This window comes from Hemiscyllium ocellatum, chromosome 8 (genome assembly GCF_020745735.1).
Source record: "Hemiscyllium ocellatum isolate sHemOce1 chromosome 8, sHemOce1.pat.X.cur, whole genome shotgun sequence".
NCBI lineage: Eukaryota > Metazoa > Chordata > Chondrichthyes > Orectolobiformes > Hemiscylliidae > Hemiscyllium > Hemiscyllium ocellatum.
Genome location: NC_083408.1, coordinates 117,419,893 through 117,441,518, shown reverse-complemented (window position 1 = coordinate 117,441,518; position 21,626 = coordinate 117,419,893). Strand labels below are relative to the sequence as shown.

The 21,626-nt window shown below is 43.3% G+C and overlaps 3 protein-coding genes across 8 annotated transcripts in view; 1 reads left to right on the top strand and 2 right to left on the bottom strand.

Annotated features, from left to right (window-relative positions):
• The window catches only part of LOC132818016 (cholesterol 24-hydroxylase-like), a 55,342-nt gene extending 51,057 nt beyond the window's left edge, over window positions 1–4,285 (bottom strand). For both annotated transcript variants that reach the window (XM_060828604.1, XM_060828605.1), the window contains exon 1: window positions 4,033–4,285. In XM_060828604.1, coding sequence (XP_060684587.1) covers window positions 4,033–4,181 — 149 coding nt within the window. In that variant the 5' untranslated portion in view covers window positions 4,182–4,285. The remainder of the gene's footprint in view (window positions 1–4,032) is intronic.
• A 5,000-nt stretch (window positions 4,286–9,285) lies between these two features.
• Window positions 9,286–16,989, bottom strand: LOC132818448 (GSK3B-interacting protein-like). Of its 2 annotated transcripts, none has more exons than XM_060829522.1 (3): window positions 16,929–16,989; window positions 10,513–10,811; window positions 9,286–9,493 (listed from the first exon to the last, which is right to left on the bottom strand). In XM_060829522.1, exons 2-3 carry the CDS (start codon window positions 10,774–10,776, stop codon window positions 9,335–9,337), a joined length of 423 nt encoding a protein of 140 aa, XP_060685505.1. In that variant the 5' UTR covers window positions 10,777–10,811; window positions 16,929–16,989; the 3' UTR covers window positions 9,286–9,334. The 2 variants fall into 2 exon arrangements, with proteins under 2 accessions (XP_060685505.1, XP_060685504.1); XM_060829521.1 differs by lacking the exon at window positions 16,929–16,989 and adding an exon at window positions 15,886–16,013.
• Window positions 16,140–21,626, top strand: part of LOC132818447 (autophagy-related protein 2 homolog B-like) — a 114,316-nt gene continuing 108,829 nt past the window's right edge. For all 4 annotated transcript variants that reach the window (XR_009644993.1, XM_060829518.1, XM_060829520.1 and 1 more), the window contains exons 1-2: window positions 16,140–17,042; window positions 20,816–20,978. Coding sequence is in view for 3 of the 4 variants with exons in the window: in XM_060829518.1 (XP_060685501.1) it covers window positions 16,881–17,042; window positions 20,816–20,978 (325 nt within the window). In the remaining variant the exon portion in view is untranslated. The remainder of the gene's footprint in view (window positions 17,043–20,815; window positions 20,979–21,626) is intronic.

Below are 21,626 nucleotides of genomic sequence, written 5' to 3'. Positions count from 1 at the left end.
GTGCCTTACATTAGAGTGCTGGAGTTGAGCATCTCAAGGAGTTCAGTGGGGGAGGGAGACAGGTGTTTAGCTGCTTTTGCCTAAACAAGGCAGCTGACCCTTTGTCAGTTCTGGACTCAAGATCCAATTCAGTGGACTTGAAAAATGGATTGTTCTTCACTCTACAGACATTGCCAGGCCGGTTCAGTTTCTTCAGCATTCTCTAGTTTTGTTTCAGATTTCCAGCATCTAAAATTCTTTGGTTTTATATTATTGTGTAGCAGAGAGCTGTTCTGGTGAGATAGGCTTCACTTGAACTGTGCTGGGACCAGTGTCCCAGAAAATTGAGTAACAAGGATGACAGAGATGTAACAGGTAAGGCAGGTGGCCTCAGAACCTGGATTAGTACATGGGGCTATTGCAGAAACTTGACTGAGAAGGGCAGGACTGGCAGCTCAATACTCCAGGATTTCAGGTGTGGTAGTGAGGGTGTAAAAGGAGTGGGGGAGTTGCATTACTGACTAAGGAAAATGCCACAGCTGGAGTAAGGGAGGACATTTTGAAGGGTTCATCCAGTATGGCCGTATGGGTGGAACCTGGGAATAAAAAAGGTACAATCACTTTGATGAGACCATACCTTAAGCCTTCCAATAGGCAGTGGGACGTAGAGAAATATATGTAGGCAAAATATAAAAACAAGTTTTATAGTGGATGACTTTAGCTTCCCCAGTATTGACTGGGACTCCGTTAGTGCCAGGGCTTCGATGGGGCAGAATTTGTTAGCTGCATCCTGGAGGGATTCTTGAAATAATATGTAGATAGTCCAAATTGGGAAGAGGGTGTACAGGACCTTGTACTGGGGAATGAGCCTGGCCAGGTGAACAAAGTATCAGTGGGGGAACATTTTGGGAACAGTGACCATAATTACATAAGTTTTAATATGGTTGTGGACAAGGATATCACTGGTCTTTGGGTGAAATGGCTAAACTCAGGGAAAGCTAATTAAAAGAGTTTTAGGCAGGAGCTGGAGAAGTAGCTTGGGAGCAATTTGAGGGTAAAGTCCACATCTGACGCATGCAATCCTTTAAACAACAGTTGATCAGAGTTCAGGACCAGCATTTTCTTGTGTGGATGAAAGATTAGGATGGCAAGATTCAGTAACCCTGGATAACAAAAGGTATTGAAAGTTCAGTAAAAGGAGAAAGGAAGCCAATGTAGGTTTAGGAAACTGAAATAAGATAATCCCCTTGAGGAATATAAAGGAAACATGAAAGAACTTAAACAAGGAATTAGGAGGGAGAGCTAAAAAGGGCTATGAAGTGTCCTTGGAAAGTAGGATTTAGGAGAATCCCAAGGCATTTTACACATATATTAGAAGCAAGTAGGTGGCTCTAGAAACAGTAGGTCCAGAAAATTAAGTCACATGGGATCCACAGTGAGTCAGTCAGTTGAATACAAAATAGGTTTGGTCATTCAAAAAAAAAAGGGTATATTGTGGAGGGGTGTTTTTCTAACTGGAGGTCTGTGGCCAGTAGTGTTCTGCAAGGATCAGTGCTGGGACCTCTGCTGTTTGAAATCTACATAATGACTTGCATGAAAACATAAGCGGTCTGATGAGTAAGTTTGCAGATGATACAAAAATTGGTGGGGTTGTGGATAGTGAAGAAGCTTGTCAAATGTCACAGTAGGATATAGACCAGTTGGAAAGTTGGGTGGAGAAATGGCAGATGGAGTTTAATCTGTACAAGTGTGAGGTGATGCATTTGGGAGGGCAAATGCAAAAGAGTATACATCAAATGGCAGAACTTTTAGGAGCATTGATATACAGGGGGATGTTGGGATGCAAGTCCATAGTTCCCTGAAAGTGACATCACAACTGGATAAGGTGAGAAAGAAGGTGTATGGCATTCTTGTCTTCATCGGTCAGTGTAAAAGCTGGCAAGTCATATTGCAACTGAATAAAACTTTACTTAGGCCACATTTGGAGTATTGTCTGCAGTTCTGGTCCCTACACTACAGGAAAGATGTGGAAGCTTTGGTGAGGGTGCGGAAGGGGTTTCCCAGGATGTTGTTTGGATTGGAGTGTATGAGCTATTAGGAGAAGTTGGACAAACTTGGTTTGTTTTGGTTGGACGCGGAGGGTGACCTGGTAGAAGCTTATAAAATAATGTTAAAAATTATACAACAGCAGGTTATAGTCCAACAGGTTTATCTAGAAACTCTAGCTTTCGGAGCCCAGCACCTTCATCAGCAGCGCTCTGAAAGGTAGTGCTTCTAAAGAAACCTGTTGGACTATAACCTGGTGTTGTGTGTCTTTTAACTTTTTCCAACTCAGGTCAACACTGGCACCTCCAAATTATAAAATGATAAGAGGCCTAGATAGGGTAGATAGTCAGAATCTTTTTCCCAGAGCGGGAAATGTCAATACTAGGAAGAATGGGTTTAAGGTGAGAGGGGGAATGTTTAAAGGAGATGCGTGGAGAAAGTTTTTTTTTTACACAGAAGGTGGAACACACTGCCAGGAGAAGTAATAGAAGCAGATACAATCACAACATTTAAGAGGCATTTGGACAGACACATGAACAGGCAGGGAATACAGAGATATGGACTATGTGCAGTCAGATGGGATCAGTTCAGAATGGCATCATGGTTCCTGTGCTGTACTGCTCTGTGTCCTATTCACATAACAGCTATCACTAGAGAGGAAATACTAACAAAACTAATGGGGTTAAATTCCAAAACGTCCTCTGTTCCTGATGGGTTCCATCTTTGGATATTAAAGGAAATGGCTACAGAGATAGTGGACGTACTGGGAATAATCTTCCAAGAATGCTCAATTTTGTAAAATTCCTAGAGAATTGGAAAGCTGCCAATATAACACTCATTCAAAACAGGAGCGAGTTTTACAAAAAAACAGTAACTACAGACCAGCTAGTTGAACATCTTATTAGGAAAAATGCTGACAAAAAGAACGAGATTAGGTTAGGATATCTGGGTGGCATGAATGAATTGGACTGAAGGTCTGTTTCCGGGCTGTATATCTCTATGACTCAATGACTCTATTATATAAAAAAAATTGGCAAAGCATTTAGAAACAAGCAGCATCAGCATGGCTTCATGAAGGGGAAATCATGTCTGACAAATTCACTAAATTCTTTGAGGAGATATAAAGTAAGACAGATATAGGTGAATGGAAAGATGTAATATTTTTGGGCTTCTAAAATATGTTGTAACAAGATAGTGCACGCAAGACATTATTTTAAAATAATGAGGTGTATAGATAAGGCAAATGCCAGGCGTCTTTTCCCTAGGGTGGGGGATTAAAAGGCTAGCTGGCATATTTTTAAGGTTGGCAGAGAAAGACTTAAAAAGACGAGGGGCAATATTTTCATGCAGAGGGTGGTATACACATGGAATGACGGTCGAGAGGAAGTGTTCGATGCAGATACAGTTACAACATTCAAAAACACTGAGATAAGTATGTGAATAGGAAACGTTTGGTGGGATATGAGGCAAGTGCAGGCAAATGGAACTATTTTAGCTTGGGATTATGATCAGCATGGTCTGGTTGGATCGAAGGATCTGTTTCTGTGCTCTATGACTCTATAAAACAACTTAATATGATAAGGCAGATTTCAACCCACAGCTGGCTGGGACAGTCATTAGTGCTACCTTTGACCATGATTGAACAGTTTCTGCAAGTCAGCGACAAAAGCATTTGGGATGTAGTGAAGCGCTGCATTAATGCATGTCCTTTTTAACTTTCAGCCTCCAAACTGTGAAGACAAATACTTTAGTGAGCGTGGGAACACAAGTGCTGTCATATATGATAACGTGGCAACTTGCAAACAAATATTTGAAAGATCGGTTTACAGTTTATTTAAAATGACGCTCTGCACTTTTAGGGATTATGTTTCAAAAGAAAATCGTAGCAGTTTGTCTGACCAATTCCTGGCACGCTTTCCCTGTTTCTCCTCTGCCTAATACAGCATACCACTGCTCTGTCAGTTTCGATTCCCTTGTCTGTTTTCCAGAGTTTGTAAAGTACCGTACCTGTCTCTGGGAGGACCTGGTATGTGATCAAACTTCAGGTGGATGTAGTGAACGTAGCAGAGGTAAGCCAAGACAACACCAAACAATCCAATAAGGAACCATGTAGCAGCCCAGTACAAGCAGGCGAGGAGACTCTGCCAGAGATCCATAGTGTGCTGGGACACAGGGGGAGCAGTGAACCACTGGCAGCTTCAGTGACTCTGGAGATAATAATATTGCAACACAGTCTGTTGCTCAGACTGAACTTTGACGGTAATTCAGGAATATCAAGCAGACGTTAAATGAAGAAACTCCCAAGCCAGTGCCCTCTGTTGGTTGCTATTCTCAGATTTATTCCGACAAATTCCAAAACTTAAACAGGATTAACAATCAATGAAACAAAACAAAGAACTGCAGATGTTGGAGATCTGAAACAAACTCATAAAGTGCTGGAGAAACTCAGCAGGCGTGGCAGCATATGCATAGAAAAAACAGAGTTAACATTTCGAGTTCAGTCACTGTTTGTCAGATGTGAAAACATATGGAAAAGGTGGTATTTTTGCAGATGATGGAGAGTGAGAGTTTGGGGAATGGAGTGAGATGAATAGATGGAGACAGTGCAGAGAGAGAAAAAAGGAAAGCAGACAAAGGGAACTGGCTCACCTTGATTTTTCATCCTCCCTTCCACTGGTCACAACAAGTTTAATTTTAAAAGGATCCCAGCCCTTTTACATAACTGGCCCCCAGACTCAAATGAACTGATGAGAAAGTGAGGGCTGCAGATGTTGGAGATCAGAGTGAAAAAGTGTGGTGCTGGAAAAGCACAGCAGGTCAGCCAGCATCTGATGAGCAGGAGAATTGATGTTTTGGGCATAAGTCCTTCATCAGGAATGTGATGCTTTAAAATGAGACAATTCAAATCTGCGTTCCTGAATTGACAAACAGAGTGAGGATCTTAATTACTGAACATAAATATATAGTAATGCAACATAGAAATAAAAAGTGTTTCCAATAAGATAAAAGTTAATAAAAAGGATCAATCTCTGAATATTTCGTGAAAGTTGTCCCTTTGCATTGGCCATCACCAGAAGCGGTGATGTCAGTAACTAAAGAGTTGATTTCCAGACCATGTCTTTGAATGTTGATTGGAGCTCCATTGTTCTGATTCCATTGATGTGGAGGTGCTCGTGTTGGACTGGGGTGGGCAAGGTCAGAAGTCACATGACATCAGGTTATAGTCCAACAGGTTTATTTAAAATCACAAGCTTTTGGAGCGCTGCTCCTACATCAGGTGAAGTCACTGTTCTCAGCTGTGACTCTTACAATGCACTGCTATACAGACAGTAGGATGTCAGGCCACTAACATATATAGACCAGGACTGAAGCTCACTTTTAACCCAGGCTCTGTGTATTTTTGCCCACACTGTTCTTTTTTTTAAAAAAAACATAATTACAGTCTGAGATACTTCCAAGAGATTACAAATTCAGTTTGTGGCACATTTTCTCCCTTTGAGGCTTCTTTGACACCTTGTTAGGTGTGACATTCCAGAATCTCTCCCTACAGGCAGCCACTCAATTTACAGCAGCAGTCAACATTTGGCTGTATGTTCCTCCTTTTAAAAAATGTGTAATTAAAGTCTGGTAGGATTTGTAGGATCCGTGGTCATGAGCAGAACTCAGTGATGTCAGGAAAGGAAATCCATGTATTTGACCCAGTGACAGTGAAGGAACTGTGATATATTTCCAAGTCAGGATGGTGTCTGACTTGAGGGAGATATGCAGGTGGTGGTATTCCTGTGTAACTTGAAGCCCTTGTCCTTTTCGGTGATAGAGGTCACAGTTTAAACGCTGACAATGCCTTAGTGAGTTTCAGCAATACACCTTGTATTAGCAATTCAATCATGCAGTACAGCCCCATGTGCTACTTAATCACATGACAACTGAACTCCTGATATTTGCTCACAATTTGAAAATGTTATTTGCTCCTTAGTTGATTGTCTCAAACTTTATCAACCCCAAATAAAATATTTCACTTCTGTCTTTTCATAGTGAGATGAATAACCTACTTTATCAAAAAAATCAAAAGTTTAGCAGAAATAAAGACAACATTTACATTACTGATGGTATGAGGGGATAACCAATGGTACTGATGCAACAAAAACATTAAACTGGATAAGGGGCATTTAAGCAGTCCTTGGATAAGCAGATGGATGATGATGGGACTGTGTAGGGGGATGGGCTTAGATTGGTTCACAGGTTGGTGTAACATCGAGGGCCGAAGGGCCAATTCTGTGCCATATTGTTCTTTGTTCTCATGTTCTAGATTCAATGTGGTGCCAGAACATGTGACTCTTTGCAAGCTATCCACAGCAGATCTTATTCTTACATATCTTATAATCGTTCCCCTCTTCTAAACCTCAATTCAATATCTATCAGAATTACTAACAATGTTCTCTTTAGTCTACTTTCAGGTTTAAAGATTCTCCAACAGATGAGGCCTGACCGATGCTGGAAACATAAACCCAGAGGGATCGGGGCCTACTGACTCTCAAGTAGCCTGACCACCTGGTGGAAACCTGGGACCAAGGCCCAGCCAGTGCTTTGGCCTGGCTCAGACCAAGACCTGAGCCACGGTGACCTGACATAGAGGAGGCCCGACCAAACCAACCACCGGACTTCCCCAGAACACTCCAGGCCATGAGTGGTGCCCAGAACCCCACTGGGAGCGCACACTTCCCTCTCAGAGCAGCAGCTTTCCCTCACTGATGCCTGGGATTGACCAGGAGCAGTCCCTGATCCAGGAAATATGGGAGAAGCACTGGAACTCAGGGGAGACTGAAACTCGGGGTTTCAAGGCCCCCTCTATCTCCATTGTACTCGGGGCAAATGTCCAAATCATTGAAAACAGCATGATGAAATTAAAACTAGACTCACCTTCCAAAGCAAGTTGAGAAACTCCTGTGTTCTACTTTACAAACACATAGCTCACTCCTGCTACACCTGTCTGTGCCTGACACCCTGAGGGCTTCTCATTTCATTGAACGGACTGACTGGTGTCCTCAGGCAAGGCAAAGGACAGAGGGGTCTGCCTCCTGATCAACACCTCCCGGAGCTCAGATGTGGTGACCCTGGTGAGTTACTGCTCCCCAGGACCAAGAATATCTTCCAGCAAAGTGCCGTCCCTACTCCCTGCCACGCGTTCAGCCCCCGCCATCCTGTTAGTGGTTTACATCTCACCCCAGGAGGAAGTGCAGGGTGTACACAGTGCTATAGTTTTCAGGCAGAATACCCCAAGTCTTGTTCCTTGCAGCCGGAGACTTCACCAGGCCAACCTTAAAAAGGTGCTACCATGGTGTACAACCATCAAAGATACTCCCACTCCATTCCCCGTCCGTGTTTTGGTTCTCCTCCTGGATTACAAGCAGACACTGGAGCGAGAGGACCCACTGTAAAAGGTAGCACAGTGTTGGGATGAGGTAACGCAAGGGTTTCCACAGACCTGCTTACAGTTGGTGGACTGGTCCATATCCAAGAACTCAGTGGCCAAACTAAACAGGTGCTCTACTTCAGTTACAAAGTTAAAAATCACACAACACCAGGTTATAGTCCAACAGGTTTAGTTGGAAGCACACTAGCTTTTGGAGTGTCGCTCCTTCATCAAGTGATAGTGGAGTACACAATTCTAAGGCACAGAATTTATAGCAAAAAAATTGCAGTGTGATGTAACTGAAATTATACATTGAAAAATACCTTGATTGTCTGTTGAGTCTTTCATCTGTTCGAATACCATAATAGTTTCACTTCTTTAATGTGTAAATCACAAAACCTTTTTTAAAAGTTGCATTCTCAGGTTAACTGTAACAATTGGTGTTAGCTGGACAATAAACAGACCCCACCACCAGGGATATATTTCCCTCCCCACCCCTTTCTGCCTTCCGCAAAGACCGTTCTCTCCGTGACTACCTGGTCAGGTCCACGCCCCCCTCACAACCTACCCTCCCATCCTGGCACCTTCCCCTGCCACCACAGGAACTATAAAACCTCTACCCGCACCTCCTCCCTCACCTCCATCCAAGGCCCTAAAGGGGCCTTCCACATCCAAAGTTTTACCTGCACATCCACTAATATCATTTATTGTATCCGTTGCTCCCGATGCGGTCTCCTCTACATTGGGGAGACTGGACACCTCCTAGCAAAGTGCTTTAGGGAACATCTCCAGAACACCCGTACCAATCAACCACACCGCCCTGTGGCCCAACATTTCAACTCCCCTTCCCATTCTGCCAAGGACATGGAGGTCCTGGGCCTCCGTCACTACCGCTCCCTCACGCCTCATCTTCCACCTCGGAACACTTCAACCCTAGGGCATCAATGTGGACTTCAACAGTTTCCTCATTTCCCCTTCCCCCACCTCACCCCAGTCCCAACCTTCCAGCTCAGCACTGTCCCCATGACTTGTCCTACCTACCTATCTCCTTTTCCACCTATCCACTCCACCCTCCCCCTGACCTATCACCTTCATCCCCTCCCCCACTCACCTATTGTACTCTATGCTACTTTCTCCCCACCCCCACCCTCCTCTCACTTATCTCTCCACCCTTCAGGCTCTCTGCCTTTATTCTTGATGAAGGGCTTTTGCCCGAAATGTTGATTTTCCTGCTCCTCAGATGCTGCCTGAACTGCTGTGCTCTTCCAGCACCACTAATCCAGAATATGTTGAAGGTGTTAGCCCCCTGTGTTCTCTGTCTATGCCATGATGTTTAGATTGATTCTAATCTAAAAAGTGAGAAAACAGAGTTTTACATGAATTCATGCAGTTTTTGAGCAAAGTACAATGTAACCCTGCAAGTACAAATTCACCCCACAAAATATGTGTGTGCATGTGGGTATATATATATATATATATATATATATATATATAGTGGGTATATATATAGTGCAATGGGGTCACCTGTAGTATGACATGAACCCAAGGTCCCAGTTGAGGCCCTCCCTATGGGTACCGAACTTAGCTGTCAGCCTCTGCTCAGCCACTTTTCGCTGCTGCCTGTCCCGAAGTCCACCTTGAAGGATGGTCACCCGAAGGTCTGAGGCTGAATGTCCTGGACCATTGAAGTGTTCCCCAACTGGGAGGGAACCCTCCTGTCTGTTGATTGTTATGTGGTGCCCATTCATCTGTTGTTGTAGCAAAGGCTCACAGACACAGACACAGACACAGACACAGACACACCTATATCTTGTGGGGTGAATTTGTACTTGCAGGGTTACATTGTACTTTGCTCAAAAACTGCATGAATTCATGTAAAACTCAGTTTTAGGCCTTTCATTCCTGTACATTTTTTAAAGCTTCGAGTCTCTGCAGAAGTGCATTACCAAATGCATCACGATATGCGGGGCTGAGTGAGTCCAGGAGAGAGTAAATGGTTTCATGGTACTGCATAGACAGTGATTTATCCACCTTGTCAAAGCCATAAGCTACCACCTGGAAGAGGAAAAAAAGATTAGATGCAAAGTAAATTACTTTGTCCACCCAGGCAGTATGCTGCAAACTCAAAACCCAAAATGTTTCATCTCACAAACCAATATAATACTTGCCCAAATAACACACCAACCTGTAACCTTCACCACAAATCCCCCAAATAACATACCAATTCAGAACCTTTCTGGACTAAATCAACATCACCACACATCCAAGAAAAAGCTTTTCAATTAATCCAATTTTCTCAAAACCATGGCCATATTTATGCCTTAAGAGTCTCTCAGTTGAAAACACTCATGGTTGCTGTAATGACTAAACATCAATTCCTTTAGATCTGGGGGATAATCCTTTCAAACAGATTACATGTCCCACATGATCTTTTCCCACAGCCCTTCAAAATTTTCTCCTTCAAGTATTTCTCAAATTGTTCTTTGAAAGTTACTGTTGCATTTGCTTTCAGGAGCTTTTCAGATCACAACAATTTGCTGGATTAATTTTTTAAATCCGACTTCTGGTTCCTTTGCAAATCACCATAAATCTGTGACATCTGGATTTTAACTCCTTTAACACCTGAGACAATTTATTGTTAACTTACCCAATAAAAAAAATCCATCAGGACCTGACTGAAACCAGAAGCAGGTGTAGGCCATTTGGCCCTTTGAGCTTGCTATGCCACTCATGCTGATCCTCTATATCAAGGTCATATTCCTGCTTTCACCCCATATCTCTTTCAGATCTGAATATTTCAGATTTTATTATCTGAATTTAAATCCTACCTGCTGCCTTGGTGACAGCATTAGCCTGGGCCTTTGGATAAGTAATCGAGTATAATTAGGACTATTCCACCATCTCCCGATTGCAAGACATGTTTAAGAAACATCATTGTGGCCTTACAAGTCAAAATAGCGTAAAAGCCATCATTAAGAGGCGATAAAGTAGTAAAAATTAAGTGAGACACAGGATCATTAACCCCGATTAAAAGATATTTTTGTATGAGCTGGTATGTCAGTTGCTCTTCTCACCCGGAGTCCTGCTTCAGTTAGCTCAAGACAGTATCTGTTTCCTTCTTTTGTTTCTACATTAATGTAGGCAACATCTTCTCCAATTGGGAGGCTTTTTGAGACAGCCATGTGACGAACAGCAAAGTTGACATCATTGACCACTGCCTCCGCCTCCACTCTCATATCCTTCACCTCTGCCCCGGCAAAGTCTCTCTCCTCCCAATCTGCAACATCACTGAAATTATTAAACATTGACTCCTTCAGATCGTGGGAATCACAGTCCATTTCCTGGAGGTGATATGAGAGAGTACTTTTGAAGACTGTAAAATAAAGTGAAACAATTATTTGAAATTATATAGACCAATTAATAGCTCCTGGATACATCCCTAATAATCAATTCAAGATCACATTTGATGAACCTACATTTACCATTAACGTATCAATGCACAGAAGGAAAGATTTAGAAGAAAGAGATGATAGCATTTCATTTATGTGCAAATCTGTCAGTTAAGGCTATTCAACTGATGGATTCAAATTTTGCTCGACAAACTTGACAATGTCTCAAATCTAAGGTTTTCTAAATAGTTACTTTTCTAAGGTAACTACTTTCTTTGAGCTTACAGCAACACATCAGGTAGAATAAGGGGATGAACAAAGACGTCGTCTTTTGGCTGCTTGAGCCTACTCGGTCATTCAGTAAAATCATGGTTGATCTGTTTGTAATCTCAAATTTTTCTTACCTACCTCAAATCACCATTCACACCCTTGCTTAACAAGAATTTATCCAACTAGGCATTAAAAATATTCAAGAATTCTGCTACTATCATCTTTTCAGGGAAAGTTCCAAAGACTCATGAAACCCTGCGAAAACATTTCACCTAGTCAGAATTTTACAGCACGAAAACAGCACCTTTAATCTATTGTGTCTGTACCAGTCATCAAGCACTTTATTTCAAAAATATACTTTATTCATAAAAATCTTTATACACATACAAAATCACTAACGCAGTGAATCTAAAGCACTAATTACTAAACATGCTTAGTACATGGAGAACTTACAAACGTTTGACTATCCTGACAGTTCCAGCTAACAAACCCAAAGGATTCATTACTTATGCAACATGTCATTTACGTATATTTGAGGCACTGGGAGGTTCCAATAACCGAGTAGATCTCCGTTAGATTGTTGAATGTACCTCTCTAACTTCAAATAATGTTGATTTTGCTTTGTGCATCTCCTGCGCAGCCATAACCTTATATGCTTCGCTTTCTAAGCACTATGAACTATATGTCCTTGCTTGTTATGATCTTCCTGTACTGCTCACAAAACAAAACTTTTCACTGTATTTAGATACATGTGACAACAATAAATCAAATCAATTATACTTTGGCTGGCAGACCTCAGACAGTGGCCTTTCCCCACTGTGCCTGGGCTGCAGCTGCCACAAGCTTTACTGCATCCCTCAGCATATAGTCCTGGATCTTAATGTGTCAGCCTACTACACCTAGTTGAGGTCAAATCCTTGCCCTGGAAGACAAACAAGTTTTGAGCAGACCAAAAAGTGTCTTTCACCGAGTTGATGGTCTTGTTTGCACAGTCGACATTTGTCTCAGTGCGTGTCCCAGGGAACAGCCCATAGAACATCAAGTTCCGCATCAACCACCTTTTTGTTTTATATCAAAAATATACATTTTATTCATTAAAAACATCTTTATATACATACAGTCCCTAAAGCAGTTCTGTTCTGTACAGTAGCATATGAAGAAACAAAAATATTGGAGTTTGACTCTATCCAACAAACAAACCATGTCTTGAACATTAAAGCATACAACAAACTGCAAGGAAGCCAGCACCAAACCCTACATACACCATTAGACACAGTCCTCCAGTCACAAAAAACATCTGCCTCCTGTCGCTAAAGCAATTTTGGATGCAATTTGGCAAATTGCCCTTGATCCCATGGGCTCTGACGTTACTGATCAGCCTCCATGTAACACTTTGTCAAATGTTTAACTGCAGTCTATGTCAGTTCACCTCATCTCAATTTTAATGATTGATGCCTAATTTTAAACAGTGAACACATTCTTAATTCTTATATAAAACAAACATCCTCTCTACATCGAGGAAAAAGTGAGGACTGCAGATGCTGGAGATCAGAGTTGAGAGTGCATTGCTGGAAAAGCACAGTAGGTTAGGCAGCATCCGAGGAGCAGGAGAATTAACGTTTCAGACATAAGCCTTTCATCAGGATTGAGGCTTGTGGGACGAGGGTGCTGAGAGATAAATGGGATGGGGGTGGGATTGGGAGGAAGGTAACTAAGAAAGCGATAGGTGAACAAATCTGAGGGAGAAGGTGATAGGTCAGAGGGGGGAGTGGAGCAGATAGATGAGAAAAGCGATGGACAGGTGAGAGCCGAGTTGGAGGCTTGGGACTGGAATAATGTGGGGAAAGGGGAAATGTGGAAGCTCTTGAAATCCATATTTATCCCATGTGGTTGCAGGGTCCCAAAGCGGAATATAAAGCATTTTTCCTCCAGGTGGTGGGTGGGAACGGTTTGGCAGTTGGAGGCGGCTCAGGACCTGCGTATCCTTGACAAAGCAGGGGGGCCGGGGGGCGCGCGGTGGAGTGGTGTCATGACCCCTCTGGATTGTATGTTTTAATCAAGTCACTCTGACTCTAAACACCACAGATACAAACTTTGCCAGCTCAATCTTTCCTACTAAGACAATCCACCCATTCCAGGTATTCTGGTAAATCTTATGATCAGAGTCTATATTAGATCAGATTACTTAGTGTGTAAACAGGCCCTTCGGCCCAACAAGTCCACACCGACCCGCTGAAGCACAACCCACCTATACCCGTACATTTTACCTACTACCTAACACTATGGGCAATTCACCTAACCCGCACATCTTTGGACTGTGGGAGGAAACCGGAGCACCCGGAGGAAACCCACGCAAACCCACACAGTCAGTCGCCTGAGGCGGGAATTGAACCCGGGTCTCTGGTGCTATGAGGCAGCAGTGCTAACCACTGTGCCACCGTGCCACCCACTGTGCCACCGTGCCACCCAGTCATAGAGATGCACAGCACAGAAACAGATTCTTCGGTCTAACTCTTCCGTGCCAACCACATGTCCTAAACTAATCTAGTCCCATGTTCCAGCACTTGGTCCATAGCCCTCCAAACCCTTCCTATTCATATACCCATCCAGATGCCTTTTAAATGTTGTAATTGTACCAGAAACCACCACTTCTTCTGGCAGTTCATTCCATACACGCACCACTCTCTGTATGAAAAGGTTGCCCCTTAGGTCCCTTTTAAATCTTTCACCTCTCACCCTAAACCTATGTCCTCTAGTCCTGCACTCCCCCAACCCATGGAAAAGACCCTGTCTATTTATCCTCCATGCCCCTCATGACTTTATAAACCTCCATAAAGGTCACCCCTCATCTTTCCACTCCAGGGAAAGCAGCCCCAGCCAATTCAGCCTCTCCCTTGTAAATCTTTGCTGAATCATTTTCACAAGTTTCACAACATCCTTTTGAGAGGAGGGAGACCAGAATTGCAGACAATATTCCAAAACTGGCCTAACCAATGTCCTGTACATCTGCAACATGACCTCCCAACTCCTATACTTAATACTCTGACCAATAAAGGAAAGTATACCAAACACCGCCTTCACTATCCTATCTGCCATCAACTCTGCTTTCAATAAACTATGAACCTGCCCTCCAAAGTCTCTTTGTCCAGCAACACTCCCCAGAACCTTAGAAGCAAGTTCTACCCTGATTTGCCTTTCCAAAATGCAGCACCTCTCATTTATCAAAATTAAACTCTATCTGCCACTCCTTGGCCCATTGGCCCAGTTGATCAAGATTCATTTGTACTCTACGGTAACCTTCTTTGCTGTCCACTGCACCTCCAATTTTGGTGTCATCTGCAAACTTACTAATTGTACCACCTATGTTTACATCCAAATAATTTATATAAATGACAAAAAGCAGTGGACGCAGCACTGAACATTGTGGCGGACAACTGGTCACAGACCTCCAGTCTGAAAAGTAACCCTCCACCACCAGCTGTCTTCTACCTCTGAGCCAGATCTGTATCCAAATGGTTAGCTTCTCCAAGCTGTCTCCAATGTATTAACATCCCTCCTGAAATTAGATAACCAATGCTGTACAGAGGCTCCCCAGTGCCCTGTATAATTGATGCATAACCTTCCATCTTTAGCATTCCAGCTGTGCTGAATGAGTTAGGGACTGGCATTGAGTGGGAGTGTAGGATAGAAGAGCAGGAGAATGAAGGGGTGGAGGCAAGGGGTGGGAGATGAATGGGAGAGGAGAATCAGACAGAAGGATGGGATGGGGGAAGGAATGGAAGAAGAACAGATACAGGAGGAAAATGGGAGGGGTGAGGTGGTGGTGGATGGGGGGGTGGAGGTAATTGAGCAAGAAGAATAGAGCAAGGAGAATGAGGAAGAGACTTGGAAGAAGATGCGATCATACAGCACAGAAACAGACCCTTCAGCCCACCACGTCTATGCCGACCAACTAACATCAATCTACACTAATCCCATTTATAGTCGATGCTGCCCCAACATTTCAACCATGTTAGAGGGTGGTTTGGGGGTGGGTGATAAGGAGTTGCATTGGACGGGGAGGGGAGAAGGGGGTCAGAACGGGAGGGGGGGTTGGAGGGTGAGGGGGGAGGGGGGTTGGAGGGTGAGGGGGGAGGGAGGTTGGAGGGTGAGGAAGAGGGGAGGGGGGTTGGAGGGGGAGAGGGGTGATGGGGAGGGGGCTGGAGGGGGAGGGAGTGACAGGGAGGGTGGGTGAAGGAGGGGTGTGACAGGGAGGGTGGGTGAAGGGTAGGGGGAGGGTGGTTGGAGGGTATGGGGGGTGACAGGGAGGGGGGTTGGAGGATATGGGGGGGTGACAGGGAGGGGGGTTGGAGGGTATGGGGGGGTGACAGGGAGGGGGGGTTGGAGGGTATAGGGGGGTGACAGGGAGGGGGGTTGGAGGGTATAGGGGGTGACAGGGAGGGGGTTTGGAGGGTATGGGGGGGTGACAGGGAGGGGGGTTGGAGGGTATGGGGGGGTGACAGGGAGGGGGGTTGGAGGGTATGGGGGGGTGACAGGGAGGGGGGGTTGGAGGGTATGGGGGGTGACAGGGAGGGGGGTTGGAGGGTATGGGGGGTGACAGGGAGGGGGGGTTGGAGGGTATGGGGGTGACGGGGAGGGGGGGTTGGATGGGGAGGGGGGGGTTGGAGGGTATGGGGGTGACGGGGAGGGGGGGTTGGATGGGGAGGGGGGGGTTGGAGGGTGAGGTGGAGGGGGCCGTGCTGCTGGAATTAAAAAGGTTATCTCTATTCAGATGGCGCCCTGACTTACAAAGCAGTATCTGAAGGTTATTAACGGATCAGCAACAGCAGCATCTTTTCGGTTAGAAACCGCTCACTCCGCGAACCTGGAAATTTAAATTAACTGAACGTTTAACAGCCGACTGCGCGAGCTCCCCGCCTGCGTCAGCGCCAGCGTGATGGCGTCACAGACACGCAGAACGGAGCCGGGCCTCGCCATCTTTGTGACTGGCAGGACAATCTCCCCTTCTATTTTTGTCACAGGCACATAGTCCGCGCCAGTCTGAAAGATGGTAGTGTGTTGTCAGCAGTGCTGTGTATGGGGTTACGTCAGCTGCTGAGTGAGAGGGCTTTGAGAAAGACGGGCCTAGCTGTCGCTGAGGCCTGTGAGCAGCTTGGAGTCACCCTGCCTGTCTGCACTCTGCCCTGTTGTGGAGTAATAGCTGAGACTGTAAACCGCTATAAATCCTGAGGGTAAATATTCAGGGAGGAAAGCTGAGACAGTGAGGGTGGTGGATACAATATTGAGGCAGTAGTATTGAGTTGGAGCTTAAATAGTGAGGGGTTAAATTGAGGGAGTAGTATTGGGAGTTAATTTTGAGGAAAAATGGTAAATATTGGGGAGTGCAAAAGTATGAGTAGATTTTGAGGCAAAACACTGCAGGGGGTGAATTCTGTGGGACAAATGATATACTTGAGGGTAATGAATCAGGAAGAGGGAGTAAATACAGATGAAAAAGGACAAGGATGAATTGTTGAGGGAATGGGAAAATACAAAAGAATTAATAGAAACTGTTAAATTTGGGAAAGCTAGGGAAGAGAATTGAGTTACTGTGTAAATATAAGGTTTAGAGTGGTGTTGAGTGTAGTGTGACAGTTATAAAGTAAGGGAATGCTGATACATTAATCCGTCAATTAATAGGCTAAAACGCAAATCAAAGCAGTGGAGGAGATCAGGGCTAGAGGGAGACGGGACCAGGATAATTCTGACAAGACCCAAATAATTGTTGATGGGTTGAAGTCGAGATGCCTTGGCCTTTCTCTGAATCGATTAAGAAGAGGGCATGCAGGTACTTGCTGCACCGATATTTGGACCACTTCCTGGAGGAGAAGTTGAGTCTGGAGCAGCTGAGTGTGGATCTCTACCAGGGAACAGGCTCCCTTGCACAGGTTCCACTGGACAAATCGGTAAGGGTTCAAGTCATCTAGTATGCAGTGTCAAAAAAACCACAGCGGCAGCAAAGCTTGGTTTAGTATGGGTTAACCAGATAGAGAGCTGGAGTAAGCCATAGCATGTTGGCACAACTTCCTACGTAGATGAGTAAGCATCTTACACAAAAACTGTGCAGATATTCATGATGTGTAACAGTGATTGTTGAATGAAAGTACTTGCATTTATATACCGCTTTCATGACCTTGGAATGTTCTAAAGTGGTTTATAGGTACTGGGTAATTTTGCAAGTGTTGTCACGGTAGTAAAGTAGCTACTGCAGCAGATAATTAATGCACAGCAAACTGGCATAAATAGCTATTAAATAAATCTCTGGTTGATCTGTTTTGTTGACATGGGTTGATCAACATTGGCTTGGACTCTGGAAGATGATTCTCCTGCAGATAGCAACTATGGGATCTTGAATGTCTACTGGCAAGGATAGACCGAGTTTTTGATTAACATCTCCTCAGAAAGATGACACTGGAATTGCTTAAGTCTCTGATGAAGAATGTGAACCCATGACCTGAAGGGATAGAAGGATGATAATACTATATCAGTGGAGGAAACTTGTAAAGATGCCAAAAAAAGTTGTAAGCCCAAAGATTAGGAGGATTTGAGAATTAAGCACATGAGGAACAAGCAATTGATAAAGGAAGAGAGAGTAGAACGTGAATGTGAAATAGCAAGCACGTGAAAATGGATTTTTAAAAGCTTTTGTCAAAATGATTAACGGTCAAACGTATGTAGGTTTCAGGCAGAGACAGGAGAATTTATAATGGTACATAGAAAAATCGCAGAGAAGCTAAATAAGTATCCTGTGTCTGTCTTCATGGAGGAACAGGAAAAAGTGAGGACTGCAGATGCTGGAGATCAGAGCTGAAAAATGTGTTGCTGGAAAAGCGCAGCAGGTAAGGCAGCATCCAAGAAGCAGGAGAATCGACGTTTTGGGCATAAGCCCTTCTTCAGGAATGAGGAAGGTGTGCCAAGCAGGCTCAGATAAAAGGTAGGGGGGAGGGGCGTTGGGAATGCTGGTGGAAGGAGGTTAAGGTGAGGGGGAATAGGCCGGAGAGGGGGTGGGGTTTTCCAGCAACACATTTTTCAGCTTCGTGGAGGAACTCATAAGCAGTCTCCCTGAAATAATTAAAATCCAAAGGTCTAGTGAGAATGTGGAAATGAAGTAAATCACAATTAGTAAACATTTATTACTGGAGAATTTAATGGAACTTAAAGTTGACAAATCTCTGGAATCCAATTACCTTGCCCCTGAAGTGTTGAAAAAGAGGAAGTCAATATGTTGGTGATCACCTTTCAAAATACAATTAATTCTGCAATGGTACCTGTGTATTAGAATGTTCCAAATGTAACTTCACTTTTTAAGAAAGAAAGGACAGAGAATCGGTGAACTACAGACCTATTGGCCTTGCGTCAATAGTTGTGGAAATGCAATAGCATATCACAATGTCTGAATGGTTAGAAAATAATTGTCTGATTGGGCAGAGCCAGCATGGATTTATGAAGGTCAAATCATGTCTGACAAACCTGACTTTTATTTGAAGAGGACGTTACTAGCAGTTGATAAGGGAGATCCTGTGGTTGTGGCATATTTTCAAGACACCTATGGTAAAATCCCATACATGGGGTTAGTAAATAAAATTAAAGTGCATGGCATTGGGAAAACATACCAAACACCACCTTCACCATCCTATCTACCTGTGACTCCACTTTCAAGGAACTATGAACTTGCACTCCAAAGTCTCTGTTCAGCAACACTCCCCAAGAGTTTACCATTAAGGGTGGTGAATCTGTGGAAGTCGTTGCTGCAGACAGCTGTGGAGCCAAGTAATTGTGCGTGTTTAAGATAAATGCTGATAGGTTCTTGGTTAGTATATATGGATAAAAGGTTATGGGAGAAGTCAGGAGAATGAAGTTGAGAAACATATCAGCCATAATCAAATGGTTAAGCAGGCTCGATAGGCTGAATAGCCTAATTCTGCTCCTATATTTTATGATTTTATATAAGGAGAGCCTTCGAAAATGTTATTAAGGTAAACGGCCTAGCATGGTCTAGAATGGTAAAGTAGGCTTAAAGGGCTGAATGCCATACTCCTGCCTACATGTTCCTACCCCCTGAGCCATTGCTTGACGATAGTAGCAGAATCTCTGATATGATCTTCAACCTACAAATATCAGAAAATGGCAGTGACATACAGAATATCTAAGTGCAAATGGGTTCACACAGAGTATTATGAACAGATTTTCAGCCTTTGCTTAATCCATTATTTTCTATTCAGCATTTGCTATCGACACATTTCTACTTGTTCAGTCTTATGGACTATTCCATATCTGCACGCACTTCTATCCCTCGTTCCTGTAGATTTCTATCACCCAGTGAATTTATTTCTGAATTATTATTTCTGGTTTGTATATCCTGTCATCAGTTTGCCCTAGCTACTTGAGGAATTTTTAGCAGCTAGACGTGCCAGCCTGCTGACTGGCATGCTGCTTTCTATTGGTTCTTTTGCATCCCCAGCTGAGTCTGACTTTTCAATCTGTTACCTCCTGCCATAATCTTCTAAAAGTAGTTTTGACTTCTATGTTTCTTCCCCCACTTGTTGAGAAACTCGAAAAACACCCTTGATTTTTGTCTTCTTCCCCCATATCATCTTCCTCTCCTCTGGTGCACCTCAGAGACTGCTGTGCCCTGGGTAAGTTGTTGGTTAAATTCCACCAAACTTCAACTTCTCCCTGAAATATATCTCACCTGGCCAGATACACTGTGTGGTGACCATGAGCAGCAGTCCTGCTGATGTTCCTTACCCTAAACCAGATGTATGAAAGATAATCAGGTCTTCTTACAGGGATTTCATTATTAAGGGAGTGGTTAGACATTAGGAGTTGCTACCATATGGAGTAGTGGAACATAAACTTTTGATGGGTTTAAGAGGAAGCAAGATGGCCTTTAGTTGAGAGAAAAGAAGAGAAGGATATGCTGATACAGTCAGATGATGAGGGGTTGGATGGGGTTTCTGTGAGATATAAATAGCAAAGTAAACTTGTTGGGCCAAGTGACCTGTTTCTATGTTGTATGTTCTATATTATTCTGTGACCCAGTGGTGTTGTACCACACTCAGCTGTGTTTATCTTTCTGCTTTCTGATTATCTCCAATAAGCTTAGTATTCCTGGAATAAAAAGAGATATGCTGTTAGTGTGTTCATCTTGCACAGGTCAGGAAATTCACAAGAATACAAAATTTCACGACTTAGCTGAGTGGTTAAAGCATGACATGGAGAAGGGGCCAGGGACCTATTGTCCCCTATGCTTTCTTTCAGTCTAAAAAGTACAATTGCTCAACAAATTCTTTTTTCCTTGCAAGGACAGGTCATTATGAATGAATATATGTAGCTTTTTAAGTGAGGTCTGTTAGTTCGACCTATTATTGTCACATAATGTTATGTACAGCTCAGTGTAGATAATGTTTCCTGTAAAATTAGGCTCACACTGTCACCTACAGTCATAATGTCTTTGAAGTTCTGAAATCATTGTTTCAGTATAGATATGCAGAAAGTTCACAGTATTGAATAAGAGGTAAGTGTGATTCACTGGTGTTATTGGAAGTTATAAATTGTGATGTAGAGTTGTTCATAAGATGGTTTAAACAAAATGAATAAATTATTTTTAAAGTATTTCATCAAGCTGTTTGTATTGTCCAGAACAATGTTAGAGCTCATGCCTTGTTTATGTTTCAAGTCCCTAAATGAAATCCTGGAGTCACTTGATGCACCTTTGGAAATAATTGAAGGATTTATCCAAAACATTTCTGTTTCGATACCCTGGGCATCACTCCTTCAGGAAAACTGTGCAGTGGAGATACGGGGATTGGAGATGGTCTTTCGACCCAGGCCTCGGATAGGTAAGTGTCTTTTTCACAACGGTGACATTGGACAAGAGGAATCTGAACAACGGCTGGAGTCTTGTACTACTTGCATCGATCAGGGTTAAATTATGTATCAATTTACCTGCTTCAGTTCTGTAAATTTTAATGTCAATTACCTACCAAAATCTGGTAGATTCAGTTTTTACATCTTCAATTGGTGAACAACAATCTATAACAGTTTGCATTTTTATGGCACCTCTAACATTGTAAAAGTCTCAAATTCCATCAGAGGAGGATAATCAAACAAAAATTGGCACTGTGCTGCAATTTTTAAAATGAATTAATGGGAGGTGGTTGCTGCCACTTTTATTGCCCATTGCTAATTGCCCTGAAGTGGTGAGCTATGTTCTTGAACCTTGTAGCAAAAGGTGTGTAGCTACACCACAGCGCTATTAGGGAGGAGGTTCCATGATTTTGATTTAGTGACAGTGAAGGAGCATGATTATATATTTCCACATCAGGGTAGTGTGTAATTTGGAGGGGAATTGGAAAATGGCGATGCTCATGTACACCTGCTGCCCTTGTTCTCTGAGGTGTTAGGGGTCACTGCTTTAGAAGATACTGTTGAAGAAGTCTATTTGAGTTATTGTAGTGCATCCTATAGATGGTGTACACATAGGCATT